The following is a 26,470-nucleotide window of genomic DNA, read 5'->3' as shown; positions in this document are numbered from 1 at the left end:
CAAATTCCAAAAGGAAATTGAACAAAAGGGTGGTAGTTGTGGTTGAACCCTAGATCGGAACCCCATTGTCTTTGTTAGTTAACCGAGAGCAACACAGAAGACGGGTGAATTCAATATAGAAGCAGGAGGGTGCAAATGCGTAATGGTGTATCTATATGTTGTGAAAGGTTTTTGAATCGATTCAAGTGGAATTGAGCTCTCACGTGAGGTGTCAAAGTTTAAGTAGATGGTAAGTAGTAGGGTTGACCAAAGACATTTGTCAACTTGATAATTTTTTTCATTTTTGTGAAAAAGTCAAACTGTTTAATTGAATTGAAACGACTAATGGTTGCAAAGTAAGGCTAGAGATGACATAAGATAGGACAACGACGGTGGAGTTTAATAAAAGGAATTGGAAACAAATCATTTATAGTTTAATACAACTATACAAGTATCATTGCTATCAATGAAATCATTTTTAATTTGGTTTTTTGATAAGTATGCCAAAGTGAAAAGTCTTTCGGTTGCCAATTGGTTATAAGGTAGTAGTTAATACTTATTTATTTATAAAAATTAATAATGATTTGAAGACAACTCCTCCTAACACTTTCTTAATGATTTGTGTGATTAGTACATCCGTACAACGTTGTCATCTTCCCAACCACTACTACAAATCTACAAATTTGATTTACAAAAATTTTAAAATCAATAATGTCTAATAAATAAAAATAAATGTTACATATCATGTTTTTATAACTTATATTTAATTTTTCAGCTTTATTTTTAAGATGATACGTGATAGCCTTGCATATTTTCTTTTAATTACTTTACAAATAAAATATTACACTAAGATTTAAAATAATATCAATATTATGTATTATTAATGTTAGGTTTATTTCAGTTTATAGTAATTTTAAAAAGAACCTTCAAAAAATTAAAAAAATTTCCATCGGATGCCATGAGTTGTCGTTGGTTTTCATTTTCTAATACTTCATTGTTAGTCATATTTTCTAAATTGTTGTAGTATATAAAATAAAATTTGTTATTTATGTATTTTCTTATTACTTTTTACTCTATTAATTCCCTTTCAAACTTTTTAAGTTACGTTTTAATAGATCAAGATTATAACTACATCCTATAATTTTAGTCATGATCTTAGCTTCCAGTTAACATATGTTAATACTTTTGATTTTTTTTCTCATTTTCAATTAAGTTTATATTGATTTAAAATTTTTGACAAACGGCAAATCATATTTCTATAAAACAATTTTTAGATTTAATCAATTTAGACTTGGATTTTACAAGTTCCAAAATCACCAACATTATAGGATAATGATAATATTTAAAATAAATAAATAAATTCATCCTAAAAAACTCACCAATAAAATCTGGATTCCCATAACTTGATCTAGCTTTTTCATAATACCATTTGGTGCTTAATATTTATTCTTATTATTTGATTTTTTTTCTTTTCATCGATTCCGATTTGTATGACATTTTGTGTGAATTTAATAAAATACACTATTAATAAACATTTCCAATCCACAGTAATATACTTTCATAATATTTAATCATATTTAAGTAGTATTTTTTTGTATTTTAGCAATATAGTTTGATTTTCTAAGTTGTCAAACCTATTTAATACACAGGTCTCTAACCTAAAAAAAAAAAAAGTTGATTGAAGAAAATAAGAAACGAAGAGTTGAAAAGGAGTACTGTTAAATCCATAGGTTTTTGCTTTTCGATTTTTAGAATCAAATAAAGTAAACAAGTATTTTCTTTTTCCTATTTTAATTTTATTTTCATGTTTTGAAATAAAACACAAAATTGGTTATCAAGTAGCCTAGCCCAGAACCGATTTTGGGGCCTTTAGCCGGTTTGAATCACTTCCTTCTTCACCACACTCTATTAATTACAACACATTCGAAAAATAAAATAGAAACTTAATTATCTTAAAATAAAAAGAGATACAAGAAAGTAGAAATAGATGAAAATGTAGAATGTACAAGTTTCTGGCGTCTGAAAATACGTCACCTTCCTTCACGAAGACTCCCATTGTTGATTAGTTCAGATATTACAGGTGATGACATTGAGTCTATCCCCGTTGTGGTTGTATTTGTAGTGATGGTGGTATTTTCAAATGACAAAGAAGGAGTTTCTTCATCATAGAAAGTGTTGGTGTTATCATTGAAATCCCAATCGGTTAAATAACTTGGTTTTGTAGTGACTTGACTTATCTCAATGTCCCCTGAAAGCATTGCAATGACACGTGACATAGCGGGTCTTAAAGAAGGTGATGCTTGAACACACATGAGAGCTATTCCTATCATACGTGTAGCTTCTTGCTCATCAAAAGAGGTTAAAGATGGGTCCACAAGCTCTAGGCTTCTGTTGCTTTCGTATAGACTCCATGCCTTGAAACACCAAAAACATGTTAGGTGATTATAATTAACGAATTTTTGTTTAGGAAAATAAAAATAATAATAATTTATTTTGATGTTTACCCATTGGAGAAGATACTTTTGTTCGGAATCGAGTTTATCCTCATAATTGGGCCTCCCACTCACAATCTCAAGACACACAACTCCAAACCCAAAAACATCAGCTTTCGATGTTAAATGCCCACGCATTGCGTACTCCGGTGCAAGATACCCACTAACATATATTATAATAAATATAATATTAGTGGGTTATTGAATAAAGAATTATTATAATGTGTTTTAAAAAAAAAAAAAAAAAAAAAACTGACATGGTTCCAGCGACGCGAGTACTCATATGGGTTCTTTTATCATCGTATAATTTTGCTAATCCGAAATCAGAAATTTTGGGGCATAATTCTCCATCAAGTAAGATGTTACTTGCTTTCACATCACGATGCACAATTCTTGGCCTTGATTCTTCATGAAGATAAGCCAAACCTTTTGCTGTTCCTAAGCATATATTAAAGCGTGTTGCCCAATCGATATGCACATTCCTTTTACCTATTGTAACGTATCAACATACTTAGATTTTGAAATTTTCATATTTGTTTTTGTGTCGTTATTTATACATATCAAATGTTGTTTGTTTTTTTAATCCATAATAGAAACGTATTAACATACTTTTACCAATAATAGCAATATGTAACCCATAACAGCAACATACATGCAATATGTGAGGTATTATCACTAAAAGATAATAAAATTAAAAGGTATATAAAGAATTTTCCATACCAAAGAGTGCTTGATCAAGGCTGTTGTTCTCAAGATACTCATAAACAAGAAGCCTTCTAGCTCCTTCAATACAACAACCATGTAACTTAACAAGGTTCCAATGTTGGACAGATGAAATGGTGGAAATTTCAGTTATAAATTGAGTCCTTCCATGGTGGGATGCTACTGAGAGTTGCTTCACAGCTACTATCTTTCCATCACTTAATATCCCCTGTGTTACATATTAATAAACCTCATTATTTGTTTACTTTTAACAAAAGGTTTAATACAAAACTTAATAGATATAAAAAATAAAAATAAAAAACCTTGTAAACAGGTCCAAAACCACCCTCTCCAAGCAAATTTGAACTACTGAAATCCGAGGTTGCAGTTTTTAGTTCTGCATACGTATATGTATTTATTTTTGGTCCCATGCCAAGAATTTCTGTGAAAAATAAAAAATAAAAAAGTAAAGAAGAATGATTAGAAAATTGTATGGAATTACAATTAATTGTGTAGAATGGAAGAATGTGGCATTAGGGTCTGTTTGGTTGGTAATATAATTATTAGTTACCTTCTTCTTCCCTATCTTTTGACCTTCTCCTTTTCAAGTATAATAAACCAAAAATTAAGAAAACAAGGGAGACAGATCCCACACCAGCTATGATACCAATTATCATTCCAGTTTTATTTGAAGAATTACCCTTCACTTTGAAACCTAATTAAAAAAAAAAATAAAAAATCAGAAATCATTAGAGTCAAAATAAAATAAATAAATATATACGCATTCCATGATTATTACCAGGTGTAACTCTGATGGCAGAAATTATAGGACCATAATCTCCCTCTTCAGGTATACAGCAAGTCCCTTTTCCAGCCCAAAAAAGATGGATTTCAATATGATTTTGTGTCACTGAAACATCATAATGTTTTTCTAGAGCTATTCCAGCACCACCTGCTTCCTTTGATATATCAAAATCCCTTTGTTCACGTTGTCCCTGAAGAACATTGTAAAAAAAAGACCAAAATACCCTCATTAATAAAAAAATGGAAAAAATTTAAAATCTAAAATATCGGTCTAACCTGGATGTAAATATCAAAGAGTCGCCTGGGGTGACCTTTCCAGACACTGGTGGTTAAATTGAAGACAGTTTCAGCAAAGAAAAGGGTTATGGTGTAAGGACCATTTTGAAGGCCTAAACCATAGTATCTAAGAGACCCTGGAGATTTTCTTGAAGTTGTGAAAAGCTCAGGGTATCTTGTGTTGTTGACTTTGATTGATGTGGTTTGTATGAATGAAGGGTCATTGTTAATTCTGTCAATTACAATACCCCCATTGCTCACAGCCCATTTTTCTTGAAATAAATAGTAGGACGCGGGTCCCAGGGTTGTGGAGTTTTCTGTATCGAATTCTATGTCATTTGACCTTACTCCTGATCCACCACACTTGATTGCAAAGCTGGTGTCTTTAGAAATTATTAAAAGATTATTAATTAAAAATAATAATAATAAGTTGGAGTGAAAATAATGAAGCGAAGAAGATAAGAATGGAAAGAAGTAATGAGCAACTTACAAGGTGTTGTTGTGTTCCTGTTGCAAGGAAAGTCTCGCTGAAGACAAACTAATCCTGGGAAAATACTGTAAATGGAACATAAAGAAAAACAAGGTTAAAAAGAAATAATAAGAAAAAGAAAAGGAACGTTGACCAGATATTTAAGAGTTAAGACTACCCTATACACTCCAGATAAAATTTAAAATAATGCAAAAAGTGGAAACGATAAAATAACTGTTTTAATAAAAATTACAAGGTGTGACATCTTCCAATGTTGACCATGACTAATAGAAATGAGAATTTAAATAGTTACCTTATGTTTGTGCTATCAAATTTAAAGTTATTTGCCACCAAATTCCTGAAATGCACAGGCAAACATTTCAATATATTAATAAAAATACAAAAAAAAAAAAAGGAAAAAGAAAACAGCACAAGCTAGACACATACTGGATCTCAATAATCAATAAATTTAAATTTTGAAAAGTAAATGTACAATTGCAGATCACGCATGGCCCATGATGGAAGTGCCCATTGAGGAAAAGTTCCAGATAGTTCATTGTAAGACAAGTCTCTGTGAAATAAAATTATATTAAATCAAGAAAACAAAAAAATAATAATAATAAATCACTAATTGACTTACATATTTTGAAGATTTGGGCTTTTGTCAGGAAGAAGAGAACCAGATAAGCTATTGTTTCCAAGAAACCTAACCACATCAAATAACACAACAGATAATAATAATAATAATTATAATAATAATAATAAAAATAATAATAATAATAATAATAATAATATTAATAAAAACAGTTGTTTTAATATATATGTTATTGTAAGAGAAAATGTAATGATAACTTACAAGGAAGTGAGGGCACTCATATTCATTAATGTTCGTGGTAGAGGGCCACTTAAATTGTTGAAACTTAAATCCCTAAAAAAAATATATATTATAATAATATAATTATATTATCTCCAGAGAATTCTGTAAAGTTGTTTGTTTACAATTTACATGAAAAACTTACAGTGTTTTTAGGTTTTGCAATCGATTAATGTCTGTTGGAATACGACCTGAAACTAATGCGTTTCTTATAATTCTGCTTGAAACATTAAGAAAAATGTTAAGTAATTTGAAATATATAATATATATATATATATATATATATATATATATATATATATATATATATATATATATATATATTTGAAAGTTGAAACATAATGTGAAAGAGATTTATGTTATGCATCTTACAAGTCAGATAGGTTCCTCAAGTTGGTGATAAAGTTGAGAGATGAACTGACATTCTGTAAACCACTTATTCGCCTGTATAATTTCATGTATAAAAGTAGTTCATTTATATAGATTCAGAATCAAAATAATCATGAATGTAGACAAAAAAAAAAAAAAAAGAGTAACTCACAAAGAGGTCAACGAGGTCAAATTTGAAAAGGTAGCTGGTATAGGACCTTCAAAGTTATTCCCTTGAAGTCTCCTAAAATATATTTAAAAAATGGAAATAAGTAAATGATACTTTTGTTGCTTAAAATTGTGTAATATAAATAAAACAATTCTTACTCACAGTCTCAATAATTTTGTCCAGTTTCCTATAAAATCAGGTATCTTTCCAGAAAAAGGACTATCTGATGCCCACCTGAAAAACAAACAAATAACTAAAAAAAGGGCAACTTGAAGGAAACTGCAAGGTACTTTACTCTTTTTATAAATACATATAGGCAAAATATTTTATTTTTTACACATAATAACAACACACTTATATTTTTTTTACCAACAATAGCAATATGTAGTTGCAATAAAGTGTAGCAAATTTCAAGTACATTGCTATTATTGGTAAAAATGTAATTGCCCATATACTAACTAATTTTTGGCTTAAATAAATAAAGAGATTAATGAATGGAGAGAAAAATAAAAAATAAATAATACATGTGACGTAATTCTCGGAGGTTGGCAAATGTGGAGGGAATTTCACCACCACAACCACAACTGTCCATATAACTGCAAATTTTTTGAAAATTAAAATTGCATGATTTAGTTTCCATTCAGATATATAAAAAAAAAAAATATTGTGTCATGTTATGTATAATTTAAATATTGTAATAAAAACGTACAGGCCCTGCATTTTGACTAGGTTTCCAAGTTCAGGGGGAAGACTGCCTGAAAAGTTATTGGAACTAATTGCCCTACAATAAAATTATAATATATAAGAAAACAATAAAAGAATTATAAATACATTATTACAAAACAAACAGTATTAAATGGCACTCACAGTAAATCTAGTTCTTTAAGATTTCCAATCTCCTTGGGTATTGTACCAGAGAATTGATTGTGGGAAAGTGACCTTTTCAGACAAATAAAAGAAATTACTAAGGGTAATGTAGTCATTTTACATAAATAAATTGCTAAAGAAACATACTACACTTACAAGACCACCATTGATGAAAAATTTCCAAGGAATGTAGGCAAGGGACCAGTGAAGTTGTTCTGATCAATTTTCCTACACAAGTGAAAGGTATTATTATGAAGATTAACTTTTAGTAATAATTTTTGAGAAAAAAAAATAAAAAAGAATTGAAAGGTAAAAGAGAAATGCATACAATTGAGTAAGATAAGGTAGAGCAGTAAGTTCAACAGGAATAACCCCTTGCCTGCTAAGTTTACTGACTTTCCTGAAAACAAAAAGATGGAAAATCTCAAGAAAAAGCATTCATGATTTACATTTACAGCAGACAGAAACATGTAAAAAGCTGTTATTAGGTAAAACTGATTTAATCTTTTTAACTTTCATCAAATGATCATAGTTCATACAGATATCTAAACTGATTAATGAATTTTGCATTTTACAAATGCACATCCAAAACACCCCTTTTTAAGTAAGTTTGATTACTGAAATATTTAATTTGCACAAATATTTACAGAACTTGTGATCACTTCCATATGAGATGAGCTAAATGCAAGAAATAGCTATGTACTTTCCATTTTTTTCCTTATTCCAGCATTCTTCTTTCAAATTACACGTGGCTATAATAAAATTGGAAAGGACATTGCCATTTATTGCAGTTAGACATTGTTATCCCAATTAATGAATCGCATAATACATTCATGTTTCTTATTATAGGGCCCTTTCAAGTTTCAAATTACATGTACATAATGAAATGGCATACAAGTGAGAGGTTGCTTTTTGATGAACTTAAATCGGAAAAGCGATTGATTGAAGAAGATGAAAGACTTACAATTTGGTAATATGGCAAGTGGTGTTGCTGTCGAAGGTGCAATTGCATTCGATTTGTGCGACGCCGTTTTCCTTGTCGAAATCTGGTCCGAGCGCTGTTCCGCTGCATGGTTCTCCGCTGATGTTCCATTCGTTGTTCGGGATTCGAACATCCCATTGATCAAATATCGAATTCAAAGCTCTCACTGTTCAATCGATAAAAGAGAGCGATAGGTTATTGATCAATACATTATTTGGATTTTGGTTAGGGTTTTCTTTTGAAAAATTCAAAGAAATGTAAGAGCATCTTCGATTTTAAATTACCCTCGCTTTTTTTTCATATCTTTCTATTAATTTTAACCTTTAAAATGTTTAATAATTTTTTCGTTAAATTAACTAATTTATATATACTTATAGAAATTGATATATTTATTATGTAATATTTATAAAAAATGTTTGTATAAGGTGTTGGTGGAAACAAAAAAAAAAAAAAGAAAGAAAGAAAAGTAGAAGAATATTTAATTTTTCCAAAGATTTTTTTTAGTGGTTTATAATTATTAATTCAGCAAATTGGAATTTAATTGATTATTTTATGCGAAAGTTGTTCAAAGGTCCTTTCTTTCCAAATTTCTTCTACGATTCCTGAAATCACATGTACACGACTTTATGATTTAGAAGTCGATTACATCCAAAAGTCAGCAGGTGTAAGTATGACCATCAAATGTTAACTTCATATTAACAATTTTAGTCATTTCTGGTATGAATTTAAATTTGCACTGACAATGTTGTTATTGTTTCTTGTTTAAAATCAAATACAAAATATATACATGTATGTGTCTAAATATGAAATTTCAAATTTAAATAAATCATCATTTCAAAACTTCTTTTTTTATTTTCTTAAGACCACGTTTCCAGTCTAACTTCATTTATTACATCCATTTTTTTCAATATTCAACATTAAATTCAATTACAATATTTTTTTTCAGTTTGCGTTTAGTTATTTCAAAGTATTACTATTATTTATTCGGAATCTAAGTTGTGTCTTAATTTAAACTATTAAACTCACAGCTATATAATTAAACCATATGTTCTTATTAAGCTAAGTTTAATTAATAGCAACAAGACAAGTAGACAGCAGTCGCATACAATCATACATATCCCGCTTATTTATTTATTTATTTATGAAAAGTACGGACATTATTATATTAGGTAATTATGCAGTTTTTGACTTTTCCGATCGTTGACAACTCCCTAATCCGCCGCTAGTATGAGCCGTCGAACGGGAAATCTATATACTAATTCTTGTTAATTCAATCTGAATATCTGATGCTGAACATTTTCGATCTGATTTTAACTAAGAACAAGACTGTGAATCAAGTCAAATGAGCTGTAGCAGAAGATACGAATATGAACCGACTGTGTATCATAATATAGGATATCATGAGCTCGGAATCGATCCAAACTATTGATAATTAACCTCAATTCTCATATATTAATCAGATCAAACTGGTAGTCGATCTAATGAGAGTGAGAGAGAGAGAGAGAGAGAGAGAGAGAGAGAGTAGTGAGAGTACCTTCGGAAGGAACAGTTCGCGGAGTTTGAGCGTTGGATTTCTGGAACATGATGATGCAGAGGAAGAAGATGATGAATTTCGAAAATGAAATTGAAGAAGGCGGCGGCAGCGGTGGCGGAAACTTATACCGGAAACCCATCGTCTCCGTTAATCGAGAGCGAAAGCGAGAGAGAAGAAGAAGCAAGTCAATTGAATAATGGACCAGTGGGTGTCAATGTAACGGGTATATCATATATGTGTATTCTCATGTGTGCGAAAGGTTTTTGAATCGACTGAAGAGGGACTGGGCTCCACGTGCGGGGTCAAAATTTGATTTGGCCCATTATGTAGGCGATAATCAATAGGGTTGAGTGATTGACCCATTGACCATAAACATTCGTCAATTTATCATTTTACTTTTTCTGAAACAAGTCATTACCACAAGATTTGATGTAATAGTCAATGGTAGAGAACCAAAAAAAAAAAAACAACAACAACATAGGAAAAGATGTGGAATATCTAGTAAAAATTTGTAGGGGTTGTTGTTGTGTCTTTGAATCTTCCTTACATAATTTCAATATCAGGTATATGGTTATATGATATTTTGTTGTGGCTTCGAATCTGCATTTGTGTTGGGTCCGGAGTCTCATATGATTACGTAACACTCAAGGAGTACTAATAGGATGTCATACCATAGTTGTGTACCTATTTGGAAAAATAGGATATACCACTTTGAGCAAAGATATCGTCACTTATCCAAACTCAAAATGACAAGGTATTTATGAGTTTTGTTTTCCATTTGAAGTACCTTTATTTTGGTATATTGAATGTCCAAAACTAGTATCGAGTGTATGAGATTAATCATTATAATGTTGTACTAAAACTTGTTGGTGTTGAAAATTTTGGTGCTAAATTTAGTGATTCTAAGATTTTTGGTGTTGAAATAGACGGTAATATTTTGTTTTTTTTGTTGAAACAGTGGTAATAAACAATATGAAACACTTGTTTAAATAAGACTAAACACGCTTTTTAATTTCATTTTTTGTGTTTAAAGAATCGATTAAACATAAATGGGAAAATGTCATAACGTAGCACCAAAAACATCTTTAAGTCATTACACTTCTAGATTATATACAATTAACCAAGAATTTTTTTTTGTTTTATTATACAACCAACTATGTCTTTTATTAGGAATAACTCGTTCCCGACATACATGGACTCCATGTAACGTCCTAAAACTACTAGTAAAAAATTTCAATTTTAAAACACCAAAACAATATAATCATTTTTTCAAAGGCGAAATCATTGTAAAATGTATTTCTCAAATATTAGAGTAAATCAAAATAGATAATACGAAAATAAACTCCAGAAGATGCGGTATAATCAGGTCGGGCACTTCCTTTTGGAACCAGAAATAGCTGAAACATTTAAACATAAAATCTTAAACACAAAGTTTAGTGAATTTCCCAAAATATCATATATATCATACAGGACATACATAACGTGTGAATGTTGCAATCATCCCACAGTCTTACGGTCACTCACTGATGCAGCCCTCTTGTAGTCTTCGTTGCTATGGTCCTCCCATAGTCTTCCATACGGCTTCCATGGTCTTTACATGGTCTTTCATACAAGTGTCATGGACCTCCAATGTTCTTTGATGCAAGTGTCATGGTCTTTCATGTTAAGTTACAAAGATAGTCTAGCAATTAACCTTGTGGATTATATACAATTAACCAAGAATTTTTTTTGTTTTATTATACAACCAACTATGTCTTTTATCAAGAATAACTCGTTCCCGACACATATGGACTCCATGTAATGTCCCAAAACTACTAGTAAAAAATTTCATTTGTAAAACACCAAAATAATATAATTATTTTTTCAAAGGCCAATCATTGTAAAATGTATTTGTCAAATATTATAGTAAATCAAAATAGATAATGCGAAAATAAACTCCAGGAGATGCGGTGTAATCAGGTCGGGCTCTTCTTTTTGGAACCAGAAATAGATGAAACATTTAAACATAAAATCCTAAGCACAAAGCTTAGTGAGTTTCCCAAAATATCATATATATCATACAGAACATATATAACGTGTGAATGTTGCAGCCATCCCACAGTCTTACAGTCACTCACTGATGCAGCCCTCTTGTAGTCTCCGTTGCTATGGTCCTCCCATAGTCTTCCATACGGATTCCATGGCCTTCACATGGTCTTTCATACAAGTGTCATGGACCTCCCTTGTTCTTTGATGCAAGTGTCATGGTCTTTCATGTTAAGTTACAAAGATAGTCTAGCAGCATGCATGGTATAGTGGGAAGACTCATATGAACTAAACAGTAGAAGCTTAACAACAACCTCCGCAACAGAACAGCTAACCTAAGCTACATAATTCAAAACTGATACTAGTCCTTAATTAAATGTTTAATTCTACCAAAGTTTGACCAAAAGTCAAACTGGCCAAAAAGTTAACGGTCAATGGTCAAAATCAACAATTGGTCAAAAAGTGTGGTGTGCACTTAAGAATCGTCGTGTGCTTTGCTAGAAGACAAAATAATCGGGTTTAAGGCTTAAAATAGACGCGGCAGAGAAAAGTCAGAAAACGCCCCGCGCTCAGGAAAAGCACTCTGCACTTTCCATTGAGTCAATACCCCAAATTCCAGATCTACACTCCCATAAGGTCTAAATGGATAAAGTTTCCAACTTTATCCATTAAGTCTTTCCAAAACAAACAAGATCTAAACTTTTAGTCCCATAAAGTCCAAATGCATCTGTCTTGCTGTAACACCTGCAGATCTAGGCTAGTCAATTTATAGATAATGAGCGTAAAAAATGAGTTTTTGATGAAAGTTTATTTAGAAGGATTAATCTTAACCAAGTTGTAGTATATGTTACAAGGGTTCCGTACATATAAACAATGCCAAAATCCGAGTTATAACGAAGAAGTTATGGTCCGTCGAAGTTTTACGGCAAAACCGACACGGCACCGGGAGACGTAAATAGTGAATTTACGATAGATGACCGTTTAGCCTTAATGATCTAAACAAAATTTGTAGTATACTTTAAACCGAGAACATACAAAACAAAAACGCTCAAATTTGTATGAGGAAGTTATAAATTTTCTAAGATTTGGCTTAATAGTGCACAATCTGAAACTCGAATTTTAGATCGAACGATTTTTGGCCTACCCGACCTAAATGAGAATTGAATATCTCATTAATAGGAACTCAACGGTAAAAAGACAGACAAAAACGGAGTCCGTATGTAGAAGTTATGAATTTTACGCTGACATTTAACAGTATAATCTCCTCGTAATATTAAATTTAATATCGGTCGAGAATTAGCCAACGGAGTGAAAATGAAAGTTGTAGATCTTATTTTTACCTACGCATGAATATAAAGAACGTCAATAATCGAGCTCATATGTAAAACTGGGAAGTGTGATGTGCAAAAATGTGTGACGTGGCACAATCTTGGTCATTGTTTTCTCCCCAAGTCTTGCTACCATATGGTGACATGTGGCATCAAGTTCAACTATATTTCACCCTATAAATAGAACCTCTCTCACCCTTATTTTCTTCACATCTTTCATAATCTTTCTTCTTTTTACTCTCTCTCTCTAGAACCTCTCTCTAGCACCAAATCCCCCCCCCCCCCCCCCCCGAAAAGCGTAGGGAACCTCTAGCACGAGGCGGAAGCCCCAGAGTGCTCGACGGCTCCGAGAAGAATAGCTTTTCGGCTTAGGAACGCTGCTCCAAGCAAAATCCGGTTTTCTATAAAACCCACTGTAAGTGAGCTACGACTATGCTATTTTTAATATAACTTTTATTTAATTATACTAACGTTATTAGGAACTTATAATAAGTACTTGGGCTATTATTATGGATTATATAAGTATTGTATAACGCTTATATAATAGTAATAATAGTTAGACTATTAATTAGTGTCAGCGAATAATAGACTAAACTCTAGTGGTAATAATACCATGTTTTCGAGCAAACTTGGAGTAACCGGTCATAAGGACTAAATGTGTACAATTTAACAAATTGAATGGGTAAATATAGACGAAAAAAAAAGTTAGTGACCAAATGTATACAAATCGAAAAATATATTACCTTTTTAAATCATTATCTCATATATAAATCAACTATATAATATTCTACAAAACCTTAAATCAACTTTTAAAATTAAACATATTTAAAAATGTTACGGTCATATAATACTTTATCTTTTTCTTATTTATTTAAATATCAATATCAACTAAGTTTATTATTCAAATTTCAATAGTATAGGACACACAGTGACACGTGCAACCCTTGACTTTTCTAGATGCAATGCAAAAGATTTCGAAATATTTCCATTTATTATTTCTACTATCATGCAAACTCTGATTTTTCCATGACACCCTACTTCGAAATCTTGTATCCGTCCCTATATGCTTAGATAATGACAAATTAAAAAGATGATTTGATTTTATGTAACATTTTAAGATGGATAAAGATAAAATTTTAAAAAAACAAAACAAAACAAAAAAACATTGAAAAAAGTCGACTACTAAAATTTTTTTGTAAGAATATATTTTTGTTAAATAAATGTTAAAAGAAAATTAACACGTAATATCTTTCAAAATATTATTACAGTTTTATTTTAATATATCATGTTAATAAAAAAAATAAAAAAGTAAAGGTATGGTTACTATTTTGTTAGAACTCTATTTTGCATATTAAAATAATAATATATTAACCAATATATATATATATATATATATATATATATATATATATATATATATATATATATATATATATATATATATATAAAACTTACCAATAAAAAATAATGGAACAAAAATGAGACTCTTTATGACTAATTTTGATCCGGTTTAAAACCTGTTTATGATTGAAACTGATTTGTTTATATCCATCCCTTGACAAAGATAGGCAGGTCCAATCACTACTTCTCATGACTAGTTTTGGTTTTGGACATTTGCTAATCTCTACATATCCCATCCAATCAATCAAATAACTAGGTTTTGCATATACAATCATTGAACTTCTTCAACTTACTCTACTAATTACAACACATTCGAGAATTCTAATCTTATAAAATATACAATGTACAAGTTCCCCGTATCTGAAAATATGTCACCTTCCTTCTCTTAAATTCCCATTGTTGATCATCTCAGACATGATTATAGGTGATGACGTTGACTCAATACCCGTTGAAGTACTTGTGGTTGTATTTGTATTTGTAGTGATGGTTGTAGTTTCAGATGAAAAAGGACGAGTTTCTTCATCATAAAAAGTGTTGGTGGTATCATTGAAATCCCAATCGGTTAAATAACTTGGTTTTGTAGTGACTTGACTTATCTCAATGTCCCCTGAAAGCATTGCAATGACACGTGACATAGCGGGTCTTAAAGAAGGTGATGCTTGAACACACATGAGAGCTATTCCTATCATACGTGTAGCTTCTTGCTCATCAAAAGAGGTTAAAGATGGGTCCACAAGCTCTAGGCTTCTGTTGCTTTCGTATAGACTCCATGCCTTGAAACACCAAAAACATGTTAGGTGATTATAATTAACGAATTTTTGTTTAGGAAAATAAAAATAATAATAATTTATTTTGATGTTTACCCATTGGAGAAGATACTTTTGTTCGGAATCGAGTTTATCCTCATAATTGGGCCTCCCACTCACAATCTCAAGACACACAACTCCAAACCCAAAAACATCAGCTTTCGATGTTAAATGCCCACGCATTGCATACTCCGGTGCAAGATACCCACTAATATATATATTAAAATAAATATAATATTAGTGGGTTATTGAATAAACTATTATTATAATGTCGTGAAAAAAAAAAGAACTGACATGGTTCCAGCGACGCGAGTACTCATATGGGTTCTTTTATCATCGTATAATTTTGCTAATCCGAAATCAGAAATTTTGGGGCATAATTCTCCATCAAGTAAGATGTTACTTGCTTTCACATCACGATGCACAATTCTTGGCCTTGATTCTTCATGAAGATAAGCCAAACCTTTTGCTGTTCCTAAGCATATATTAAAGCGTGTTGCCCAATCGATATGCACATTCCTTTTACCTATTGTAACGTATCAAGATACTTAGATTTTGAAATTTTCATATTTTATACATAACAAATGTTGTTTTTATTTGAGCATTTAAAACACAACCTAGACACAAGGGTAAATCAGTCATTTATTTATATAAAATGTTTTTGTTTGATGCAAGTGTTCTTTAGTCATATTAAGAATGTACTTACATTTTTATTAGGAAAAGGGAATATATGTCTTATGTTCTTTTCATTTTCTTTTTGTTTAAGATATGTGAAGCATTACGATTAAAAGATAATAAAAGGTATATAAAGATTTTTGAATTTTGCATACCAAAGAGTGCTTGATCAAGGCTTTTGTTCTCGAGATACTCATAAACAAGAAGCCTTCTAGCTCCTTCAATACAACAACCATGTAACTTAACTAGGTTCCGATGTTGGACAGATGAAATGGTGGAAATTTCAGTTATAAATTGACTCTTTCCATGGTGGGATGCTACTGAGAGTTGCTTCACTGCTACTACATTTCCATTATTCAACATCCCCTGTGACACATATTAATAAACCTCATTATTTTTTTATTTTTAACAAGAAACTAATGGAGTATATGCAGAAGACTTAATAGATAAAGAAAAACCTTGTAAACAGGTCCAAAACCACCCTCTCCAAGGAAATTTGAAGGACTGAAATCTGCAGTTGCAGTTTTCAGTTCTGCATAGCTATAAGTATTTACTTTTGGTCCAATGCCAAGAAATTCTGTGAAAAAAAAAAAAAAAAAGTAAAGAAAAATGATTAGAAAATTTATGGAATTGCAGTTAATTGGGTAGGTAGAATGGAAGAATATGGCATTAGGTCCTTTTTAGAACAATGGAACGGAATCACAAAGGAATGGAATGGATTAGTACATTCCATTTTCATGTTTGGTTTGTTTGAAGGAATGGAATGAGTCATTGAAACATGTCTTTTGTCATGTAGAATTAAAAGAGCAAATGAAATTAAGCTGATAGATAATAATAATAAAATATTAGTTTATATAAGTAACTTTAATCAGGTAAGATCTATATATGGCATATAAACATATTTCATGTACTTTTAAATGTATACCACATTTCATGTCGTTTTAAATGTATACCATTACCATTTATAATATATATCATTCCATTCCATCTGCAATAATTGCATACCAAACACAGCTACATAACAATAATTAATAATTAATATAATTATTAGTTACCTTCTTCTTCCCTATCTTTAGACCTTCTCCTTTTCAAGTATAATAAACCAAAAACTAAGAAAACAAGGGAGACAGATCCCACCCCAGCTATGACACCAATTATTATTCCAGTTTTATTTGAAGAATTACCCTTCACTTTGAAACCTAATTAAAAAAAAAAAATCAGAAATCATTAGAGTCAAAATAAAATAAATAAATATATACGCATTCCATGATTATTACCAGGTGTAACTCTGATGGCAGAAATTAAAGGACCATAATCTCCCTGTTCAGGTATGCAGCAAGTCCCCTTTCCAGCCCAAAAAAGATGGATTTCAATATGATTTTGTGTCACTGAAACATCATAATGTTTTTCTAGAGCTATTCCAGCACCACCTGCTTCCTTTGATATATCAAAATCCTTTTGTTCACGTTGTCCCTGAAGAACATTGTAAAAAAAGACCAACATTAATAAAAAATGGAAATATATATATATATATATATATATATATATATATATATATATATATATATATATATAGAATCTAAAATATCAGTCTAACCTGGATGTAAATATCAAAGAGACGCCTGGGGTGACCTTTCCAGACACTGGTGGTTAAATTGAAGACAGTTTCAGCAAAGAAAAGGGTTATGGTGTAAGGACCATTTTGAAGGCCTAAACCATAGTATCTAAGAGACCCTGGAGATTTTCTTGAAGTTGTGAAAAGCTCAGGGTATCTTGTGTTGTTGACTTTGATTGATGTGGTTTGTATGAATGAAGGGTCATTGTTAATTCTGTCAATTACAATACCCCCATTGCTCACAGCCCATTTTTCTTGAAATAAATAGTAGGACGCGGGTCCCAGGGTTGTGGAGTTTTCTGTATCGAATTCTATGTCATTTGACCTTACTCCTGATCCACCACACTTGATTGCAAAGCTGGTGTCTTTAGAAATTATTAAAAGATTATTAATTAAAAATAATAATAATAAGTTGGAGTGAAAATAATGAAGCGAAGAAGATAAGAATGGAAAGAAGTAATGAGCAACTTACAAGGTGTTGTTGTGTTCCTGTTGCAAGGAAAGTCTCGCTGAAGACAAACTAATCCTGGGAAAATACTGCAAACAGAAATTTAAAATTAAAATAAATAAATAAAAAAAGACTTTGATTGGTTACCTTATGTTTGTGCTGTCAAATTTAAAGTTATTAGCCACCAAATTCCTGAAATTAGCACGTAAACATTCCAATATATTAAGATACATAAATTATAGGTACATGATGAATCTCAGTGATCAAGATATTTAAAAAGGTGAGATTGAAACATACAATTGCAGATTAGGCATTGCCCATGATGGTATCACCCACTGAGGAAAAGATCCAGAGAGTTCATTGTAAGACAAATCTCTACAAAATAAACTTCTTGTTAAATCAAGAAAAAAAAAAAAAAAAAAGTAAATTAACTTAAACAGTAAACATGTTCAAGTAGCTGTAATCAACTTACATATTTTGAAGACGTGCACTTTTTTCAGGAAGAAGAGAACCAGACAAGCTATTGTTTCCAAGAAACCTAACCACATCAAATAACACAACATATAATAATAATAATAATAGTAATAGTTAAATTAGTATATATGTTATTGTAAGAGAAATTGTAATTAAAACTTACAATGAAAGGAGGGAACTCATGTTCATTAATGTTTGTGGTAGAGTGCCAGTTAAATTGTTGAAACTTAAATCTCTACCAAAAAAGAAATAATAAAGTAATTATTATATGATATTTATCTATATTTCCAGCCTTTTAGAGGATTGTGTAAAGTTGTTTGTTTACAATTTAAATGAAAAACTTACAGTGTTTCTAGCTTTTCCAATCGATTAATGTTTGTTGGAATAGGACCTGAAACTAATGCGTTTCTTATAACTCTGGTTAAAAAGATGAAAAAAATTGTTATTAATTTGGTAAAGATTTGAAAACATCATGTGAAAGAGATTTATGTTATGCATCTTACAAATCAGTTAGGTTCCTCAAGTTGGTGATAAAGTCAAGAGATGAACTGAAATTCTGCAAATCACTTATTCGCCTGTAAAATTTAATGTATAAATTTAAAAGTAGTTCATGATAAAGTCAAGAGATGAACTAGAAAATTATGTCATTTACATATATGTTTAGTTTGATTATATGCGTAGTATTGTCAGTTATGATAATTTATTTAATTCACAATACTTTCAGTTACAAATGACTCGTTATAACTTACTTGTGGTGATTCAAAATGTATCATGACTCACATAATTTAGATAAATGATAAAGATAGAGAGAGAAAGAGAACTCACAGAGAAGTCAACAAGGTCAAATTTGAAAAAGTAGCTGGTATAGGACCTTCAAAATTATTCCCTTGAAGTCTCCTAAATTATCAAATTAAAAAAAAATGCAAATAAGTAAACTGATACTTTTTGTAGCTTAAAATTTTGAGATATAATCATTCTTACTCACAGGCTTACTAATTTTGTCCAGTTTCCTATAAAATCAGGTATCTTTCCAGAAAAAGGGCTATCTGATGCCCACCTGAAATAACAACATACTTTACTCTTTATACAAATATAGGCAAAGTATTTGATCTTTCACACAATAATAGCAATTTTCTTACAACTTTTAACCACAAAAACAACAAAGTTACATAATACCCATAATGCCCTTCCACTAAAAGATGTTTCTTATAGAATCAGTGAGATGTAAGTATGTTGCTATTATGGGAAAGAAATAAAGTACATTACCCATACTAGTAGTGAGAGGAATGTACATGTACATTGATAATAATTCCATGATTTTCCCATAAAAAATAACGAGATTAATGAGAGAGAGAAAAATAATACATGACAATCATATTTTGGAGGTTGGCAAATGTAGAAGGAATCTCACCACCAGCACCACAACTGTCTAGATAACTGCAAATTTTATATAAAATCAGATATTATATTATATAATATAATATAATATAATATGCTTGTTGCATATATAATTTATATATATATTCTAATAATAACATACAATTGCTGCAAGTTGACTAGGTTTCCAAGTTCTGGTGGAAGACTTCCTGAAAAATTATTGGAACTTATAGCCCTGCAATAAAAAAGACAACATATTAACATAACATGTCGCATATGTAAATAAAGAACTTTAGTTTATAAACAAAGAGTAAAAGGATTATAAATACAAGGACATACTTCTTTCTAATTTATAAAAATTGACTACAATAAATTTGTATACAAAATGACATTAAAAAAGCACTCACAACATATTTAGTTCTTTAAGATTTCCAAGCTCCTTGGGTATGGGACCAGAGAATTGATTGTGGGCAAGTGACCTGTTCAGGAAAACAAAAATAAAAAAGTTATCAATATGAAAGTAAAAAATCGATAATTTTAAGATATATATTTTAGGAATGCTATATTTGATGGGATAAATCTGAACATTCTATGCCACATGCAACAAAAAAAATATTCTATAACATTTCAGATTAAGATTATAACTTGGATTCTGTTTATGTACATTAAGTAAAACTAATTGATTCAACAAAATTTTATCATAAATAAAAATCGTACACTTACAAGACCACCATTGCAGAAAAATTTCCAAGGAATGGAGGCAAGGTACCAGTGAAGGCATTCTGATCAATTTTTCTGCATAAGTGAAAGATATTATGAAGATTAATTTGGATTAATAATTTTGAGAAAAAGAAAAGAATTGAAAGGTTAAAGAAAAATACATACAACACAGCAAGATAAGTTAGAGCAGCAAGTTCTTCAGGAATAACCCCTTGCCTGTTGAGTTGACTGACTTTTCTGGAAACAAAAAGATGAGAAATCTCAAGAAAAAAAGAATTTTTCCCGTATTACAACATTGTTCTTTCAAATTACACGTGGACATCCTATGTGGACAATGACATGGCATAAAAACTTGTGATTTTTAAATTATTATAGCATTACACATTCATTTTTTTTTTCTTATTATAGGCCAGGGTACTTTCAAAATTCAAATTACACATGAATTATGCATAATGACATGGCATACAAGTGAGGTTGCTTTTTGATAAACTTAAATCGGAATAAGTGATTGATTGAAGAAGACGAAAGACATACAATTTGATAATATGGCAAGTGGTGTTGCTGTCGAAGGTACAATTGCATTGGATTGCTGCGACTCTGTTCTCGTTGTCGAAATCTGATCCGAGCGCTTTTCCGCTGCATGGTTCTCCGCTTATGTTCCATTCGGTATTAGGGATTTGAACATCCCATTGTTGAAATATCGAATTTAACGCTCTCACTGTTCAATTGAAAAAAATAGAGCGATTGCTTATTCATCGATCGATGCTCATTGCTTCAGGGCTTCGTGTAGTATATACGATTGAGATGCATAGCAGTAGTCAAGTGAGTGTGACCAAAAGACTAGCAACTGTCGGTTTTACCGAAGTCATGGTAAATAAATTTACGGTCATTCAATTTCTCAAATTTGGGTTATTTTGTTATTTTATTAAATTTTATATAATATTTTAATATAATAATTATAATAAATTTAATAATAAATAGATATCAATTTCATTAATAAATGTACCTTTTAATTTCAAATTTTTCAAAAATAAAAGTTATTAGTTTTTTTTATTTTTTTTAATTATTTGTTTAAATTTAAAAGATAAAAAACATTTCTATTATAATAATTCATTATTTTTCTTATTTTCTTATAAATTCAAAGTTTTCAAATATTTTAATCTTTATATTTAATTTTTTTTTAATTAACTCATGTAATACATTAATCTCATAACTAGTTTGGAAATACATTATTTGGCTTTTGGTTTTGGTTAGGGTTTTGAAAATATCAAAGAAATTTAAATTTAAATAAATAAAAGAAAAGACAAATACGCAAACGGTTACAGCATTTTTAATGGTCGTTAATTCAAAATGCGGAAATGAATTAATAGCATATTTTTTGTTTTGTACATGTTTTTTTTTGTAAAATAAGTCATTTTTACTTGTTATTTTGTACACATTTAATCCTTATGACCGTTATTCCAGGTTATAATTGGCTACTCTATGTTAAGCTCTCATTTTGTACACATTTAGTCATTGATGTTTTTTTGTTGCAAAATAAGTCTTTATTGTTTTTGTACACATTCAATCTTTATGACCATGGTTTTATCGTACACATTTATTGTTTTTGTACACATTCAGTTTTTATGACCATGTTTTTTAGGTTTTGCTTATATGACATCCTATGTGGAACAATCATTAATAAAGTTTTCTCATATGTGGTTTATCCCTCAAATAAGCTTCAGATCGACCATTTTTCAGCATATAGGTTTTTTGTTCTTTTCAATTTAACCCTGAATTTTGAAGATGAGATTGAAACTATTAAAGAGGTGGTTTCATGTCTCAACCACCTTGAATCACAAAATACTAAAACCCTAGAACGATTAGAATACTGTCGCAAGAACCAAGGAGACGTGTATGTCTCAACCTCCTCAAATCGTAAAACACATTATTCCACTTCGCATATGATCCATGTATGAGAACATTTCATTAATGATTATCCTAAATAAGATTTCATTTGAGCAAAACCTGAAGAAATTTATCATAACAACTGAATGTATACAAAAACAACAATGACTTATTTTGCAAAAAAAAAATAACATTAGGGACTAAATGTGTATAAACTGAGAACTTAACATACAGTAATCGATCATAAGGACTAGATGTGTACAAAAACAAAAAGTTCAATGGCTTATTTAAAAAAAAAAAACAATAAGGACTAAAGACTAAACAAAAAGAAGTTCAAGGGCTTATTTTTTAAAAAAATCAATGGTTTATTTAAAAAATAACAATAATAAAAAATAAATACTAAACATATACGAACTAAAAACTATATCACCGTTTTAAATCATTTTCTCATTAAAAATGCACTACAAAAGAGACAGTAAAAAACTCGTCGTTAATTCAAAAGAAAATATGAGTATCCACCTTTTATCTCCATTTACATCATTTATAGTTTTCCACGGAGAAATATTTTATTATTGTTATATCTAATAAAACACCTTTAACTGAGAGATTCAATATTCATAAATGTAAGTTAGTATCGCTTGGTAATAAACATATTTACTAACTTAGAAACATATATATTGAAATGACCTGAAGGAACTGTTGTAGTTCTAAAATAGATAGAGATATAGTAAACATAAATGAAGCAAAAGAATACCACAAAGATCAGAGCCTATTTATGACAAATATAGTCAAGGTCAAAGAACAATATAAGATTGCACCGCTTCATAGCAAGACATGTGTCGTTAGCATTTAGCAATACTTGCAAGAGTCCTTGATATGGTTGAATGGACAATTTGACATATTGTTTTATATTTAATAAAGTTCTTTAAAAATCCAAATATAAATTTAAAATTAAATCATTAGCATCCCAAATAAAAAGTCTCATCGAAATCCTACGAAAATTGCATCAAATGATTTTTATTTTAAGCTTTTATTAGGGAAAAATATATAAATGTCACCAAATTTTGACAATTTAATAGCTTTAGTAAAATATATATCCATTAAATTTGACCCAAAAAAAACTATTATCGTGCTAATCAATATATTAAAAAATGTCAAAGTTAGATAGCTTAGATTGGATTGACAAAAATATTTATTATTATATTTATGATTTTTTTTTTTTAAAAAATGCTCAGATACGTGTGAAAGTTGTTAATTTATGTGGAAAGGTGTTAAAAGGTCCTCTTTCCAAATATCTTCGACGATTCCTTAAATCAAATGTCCAAGACTTTATTATGATTTAGAAGTCAATTACATCCTAAAAAGGAAGTTGGCAACTATGACCTGCAAATGTTTGTGTGAAACATAGAATCAAATAACTATTTTAGTCTTTCTGCTTTGAAATTAAATTTGCACTTACAATGTTATTATTGTTTCTTTGTCTAATATCAAATACAAAATACATATATATAATAATTCAACGATTCATCATTCCAAAAATAAATACAACTTTTTTCTGTTTTTCTCAAGACTACGATTCCAATCTAAATTTTCACTTATTAATTCTATTTTTTATAATATTCAACAATAAATTGCACTACAATACTTTTTTCAATTTATATTTGTGAAAGTTATTTCGAATAAATGTAGATTGTGTCTTAATTCAACTCACAGCTTCTTAAGTTGATAATGTACACATATATCCTTTTATTTATTTATTTATTTATTTATTTATTTATGAAAAGTACGTACATTATTATATTACGAAATTATCCAGTTTTGGACTTTCCAAATCGCTGATAACTCCCTATTCGGCAACAGGACAACAAAGCCGACATGAACAGATGGTAGAACGAGAAATATGGATACTTGTTAATTCAATCTGAATATCTCTGATGCTTAACATTTTCGATTTCGTTTCAACAAAGAACAACACGGTGAATCAACTCAAATGATCAGAATATTCGAATATGAAGCGATTGTATCAAAATACAACATCATGAGCTCATAATCGATCCAGATAACTGATAATTAAGCTCAAATCTGATATATTAATCAGATTAAACTCGTAGTCGATCTAATGAGAGAGTGACAGAGAGAGTAATGATCGTACCTTCGGAAGGAACAGTTCGCGGAGTTTGAGCGTTGGATTTCTGGAACATGATGATGCAGACGAAGAAGATGAACAAATTCCAAAAGGAAATGGAAGAAGACGGAGGAAGCGGTGGCGGAAACTTAAACCGGAAACTCATCGTCTCCGTTAACAGAGAACGAGACAAAGATTCAAAGAGGAATTCAAGTGAATAATGGATTAGTAATAATGTAATGTTGTAACTTGTATGTATCTGAGAAAAGGGTTTTTGAATCTACCGAAGAGAAATGGGCTCCCACTCCCATCTGTGGAGTCAAAGTTTGAGCTGGCCCGTTAAATATGTGGCCATTAACAGGATTGACCAAAAACATTAGTCAATGTTTTCAATTTGATCGAACTTTATTAAAAAAGCGACCAACGGAAGAACGAAAAAGAGTACACGGAAAGTAAAAAAAAAAAAAAAAAAAAAAAAAAGGAAATAAAAACTAAGATCAAAATACAAACATAACTAGAGAAAGAAAAAGATATGTAAAAGAAGATCAAGTTTTGAAATGCAGCCAATAATCACAGCATCATGGTGATGCAGCCATAGGATGCTTTGTAAGCTCTATCAGAACTTCTGTGATCCATCAAGTTTGTCACTGATTCTTTGATTTGTGGGTTTAAAATTTCGTTAGTATATTTAAATTCCCAACAGTCAAAGAATTTATTTAAATTGAAATCGCCGAAAAAATATAATTGTAATAATCAATGATAAAACTCTCATGTACATAATAGATATTTGAAAAAAATTAAGGTCACAATTTATGTGGAGTGATGGAAATAATAAGATTATAAGAATAAGATCTATTGGGCTTCGCGGTCAAAAGTTACTGCTTCAAAAAATAATGAGGGTCTTTGTGCAAAATAACAAAGATATTTTACAATATGAACGATCTATTTTTATTGAATGGATAAGTGTAAAACTACATCAACCTACTCGCTCTCTCTTAAATCTACTTTCATATTAACGATGAACAAGAACACAAAAGATTTAATTGAACAGATTAGAAACCCTAATCGAGAGAGAAAACAAGTGAATGTGTTTTAGGGTGCGTTTGGTTGGTAGCAAATGAATGAGATTGGAACTTTGGAAGGAAAATGATTCTAATTCCTTCGAATTTATGTGTTTGGTTGGATTTAGATGGGGGAAAGAGATTTATAAATGAAATAAACTTTCCACCATATAGAGGAAAGTAGATTCTTCTAAAATTGGATGGAAAACATTCATTCTCATCAAAGAAAGTAATAGATTATAAAAATACCCTTTGTATTTATCAGAAAACTCACCACCACCACCATTATCATTACCCACCACCACCGTCATCGCCACCGCCACCACCACAACCATCGCCGCTGCCACCCATCACCGTCGTCACCGCCGCCATCATTAGTACCACCATCTTCGCCACCACCACCATCACCACCGACGTCGCTACCACCTCCACTATCACCCATCACCACTATCAACGTCGTCGCCGCCACCACCACCACTACCAACGCAGCCACCACCATCACCCACCACCGCCATTACTAACAACATTATCACTACAATCACCACCACTACCATCACCCATCAATACTATCACCACCGCCACTACCACACTTACAATCACCACCAACGCTACCGCCGACACTGCCACTATCACCACCAACACCATCACCGCCATCGTCACTGCCACTTCTACCATCACCACCACCACCGCTACCACAATCAACGCCACTGCCACCATAGCTGTCACCATCACCACCAACCACCATCGTCACCACCACCGCCAAAATTTTGCTGTTTTTATAATTTATATAATGTTTATTTACATATAAGTTAGAAAACAAGGTAAATTTAAGCAAAACATGCAAAAGGGTAATTCTATCATTTTATATGAATATCAATTCTATTTCCTGTAAACCAAACAGAATTTGGAATTAATTCCAATTTCATATCATGTCAACCAAACAACATATGGCACGAAAAGATTTAAACGGAAATTGATAGAAATGTTTTGAGTGCATCGAATTTTGCGATA

The 26,470-nt window shown here is 30.6% G+C and overlaps 2 protein-coding genes across 4 annotated transcripts; both read right to left on the bottom strand.

Moving 5' to 3' along the window:
• Nucleotides 1-1,806: 1,806 nt before the first annotated feature.
• LOC145000581 (putative LRR receptor-like serine/threonine-protein kinase At1g56140) lies at nt 1,807-9,736 on the bottom strand. The gene is made up of 24 exons (XM_078959831.1): nt 9,518-9,736; nt 7,966-8,149; nt 7,330-7,401; nt 7,158-7,229; nt 7,002-7,073; nt 6,844-6,915; nt 6,659-6,730; nt 6,297-6,368; nt 6,138-6,209; nt 5,969-6,040; nt 5,742-5,813; nt 5,579-5,650; nt 5,363-5,428; nt 5,216-5,293; nt 5,036-5,080; nt 4,744-4,808; nt 4,254-4,636; nt 3,973-4,168; nt 3,745-3,888; nt 3,497-3,615; nt 3,192-3,402; nt 2,729-2,960; nt 2,484-2,634; nt 1,807-2,393 (listed from the first exon to the last, which is right to left on the bottom strand). Exons 1-24 carry the CDS (start codon nt 9,654-9,656, stop codon nt 2,010-2,012), a joined length of 3,117 nt encoding a protein of 1,038 aa, XP_078815957.1. The 5' UTR covers nt 9,657-9,736; the 3' UTR covers nt 1,807-2,009.
• Nucleotides 9,737-14,357: 4,621 nt separating this feature from the next.
• Nucleotides 14,358-24,699, bottom strand: LOC145000020 (putative LRR receptor-like serine/threonine-protein kinase At1g56140). Of its 3 annotated transcripts, XM_078959164.1 has the most exons (24): nt 24,426-24,699; nt 20,921-21,104; nt 20,552-20,623; nt 20,390-20,461; nt 20,074-20,145; nt 19,830-19,901; nt 19,655-19,726; nt 19,275-19,346; nt 19,115-19,186; nt 18,793-18,864; nt 18,635-18,706; nt 18,453-18,524; nt 18,288-18,353; nt 18,113-18,190; nt 17,963-18,007; nt 17,840-17,904; nt 17,350-17,732; nt 17,030-17,225; nt 16,808-16,951; nt 16,211-16,329; nt 15,908-16,118; nt 15,372-15,603; nt 15,135-15,285; nt 14,358-15,044 (listed from the first exon to the last, which is right to left on the bottom strand). In XM_078959164.1, the coding sequence occupies exons 1-24, from the start codon at nt 24,562-24,564 to the stop codon at nt 14,643-14,645; spliced, it is 3,135 nt and encodes a 1,044-aa protein (XP_078815290.1). In that variant the 5' UTR covers nt 24,565-24,699; the 3' UTR covers nt 14,358-14,642. The 3 variants fall into 3 exon arrangements, with proteins under 3 accessions (XP_078815290.1, XP_078815291.1, XP_078815292.1); XM_078959165.1 differs by lacking the exon at nt 20,921-21,104 and having other exon boundaries at nt 24,426-24,522; XM_078959166.1 differs by lacking the exons at nt 20,552-20,623; nt 20,921-21,104; nt 24,426-24,699 and having other exon boundaries at nt 20,384-20,461.
• Between the last annotated feature and the right edge of the window lie 1,771 nt (nt 24,700-26,470).

The sequence above is a fragment of the Lactuca saligna genome, chromosome 6 (genome assembly GCF_052625555.1).
Source record: "Lactuca saligna cultivar CGN05327 chromosome 6, ASM5262555v1, whole genome shotgun sequence".
NCBI classification, from domain to species: Eukaryota; Viridiplantae; Streptophyta; class Magnoliopsida; order Asterales; family Asteraceae; genus Lactuca; species Lactuca saligna.
Note: the sequence above shows the minus strand (reverse complement) of the source record. Positions and strands in the feature narration are given on the sequence as shown.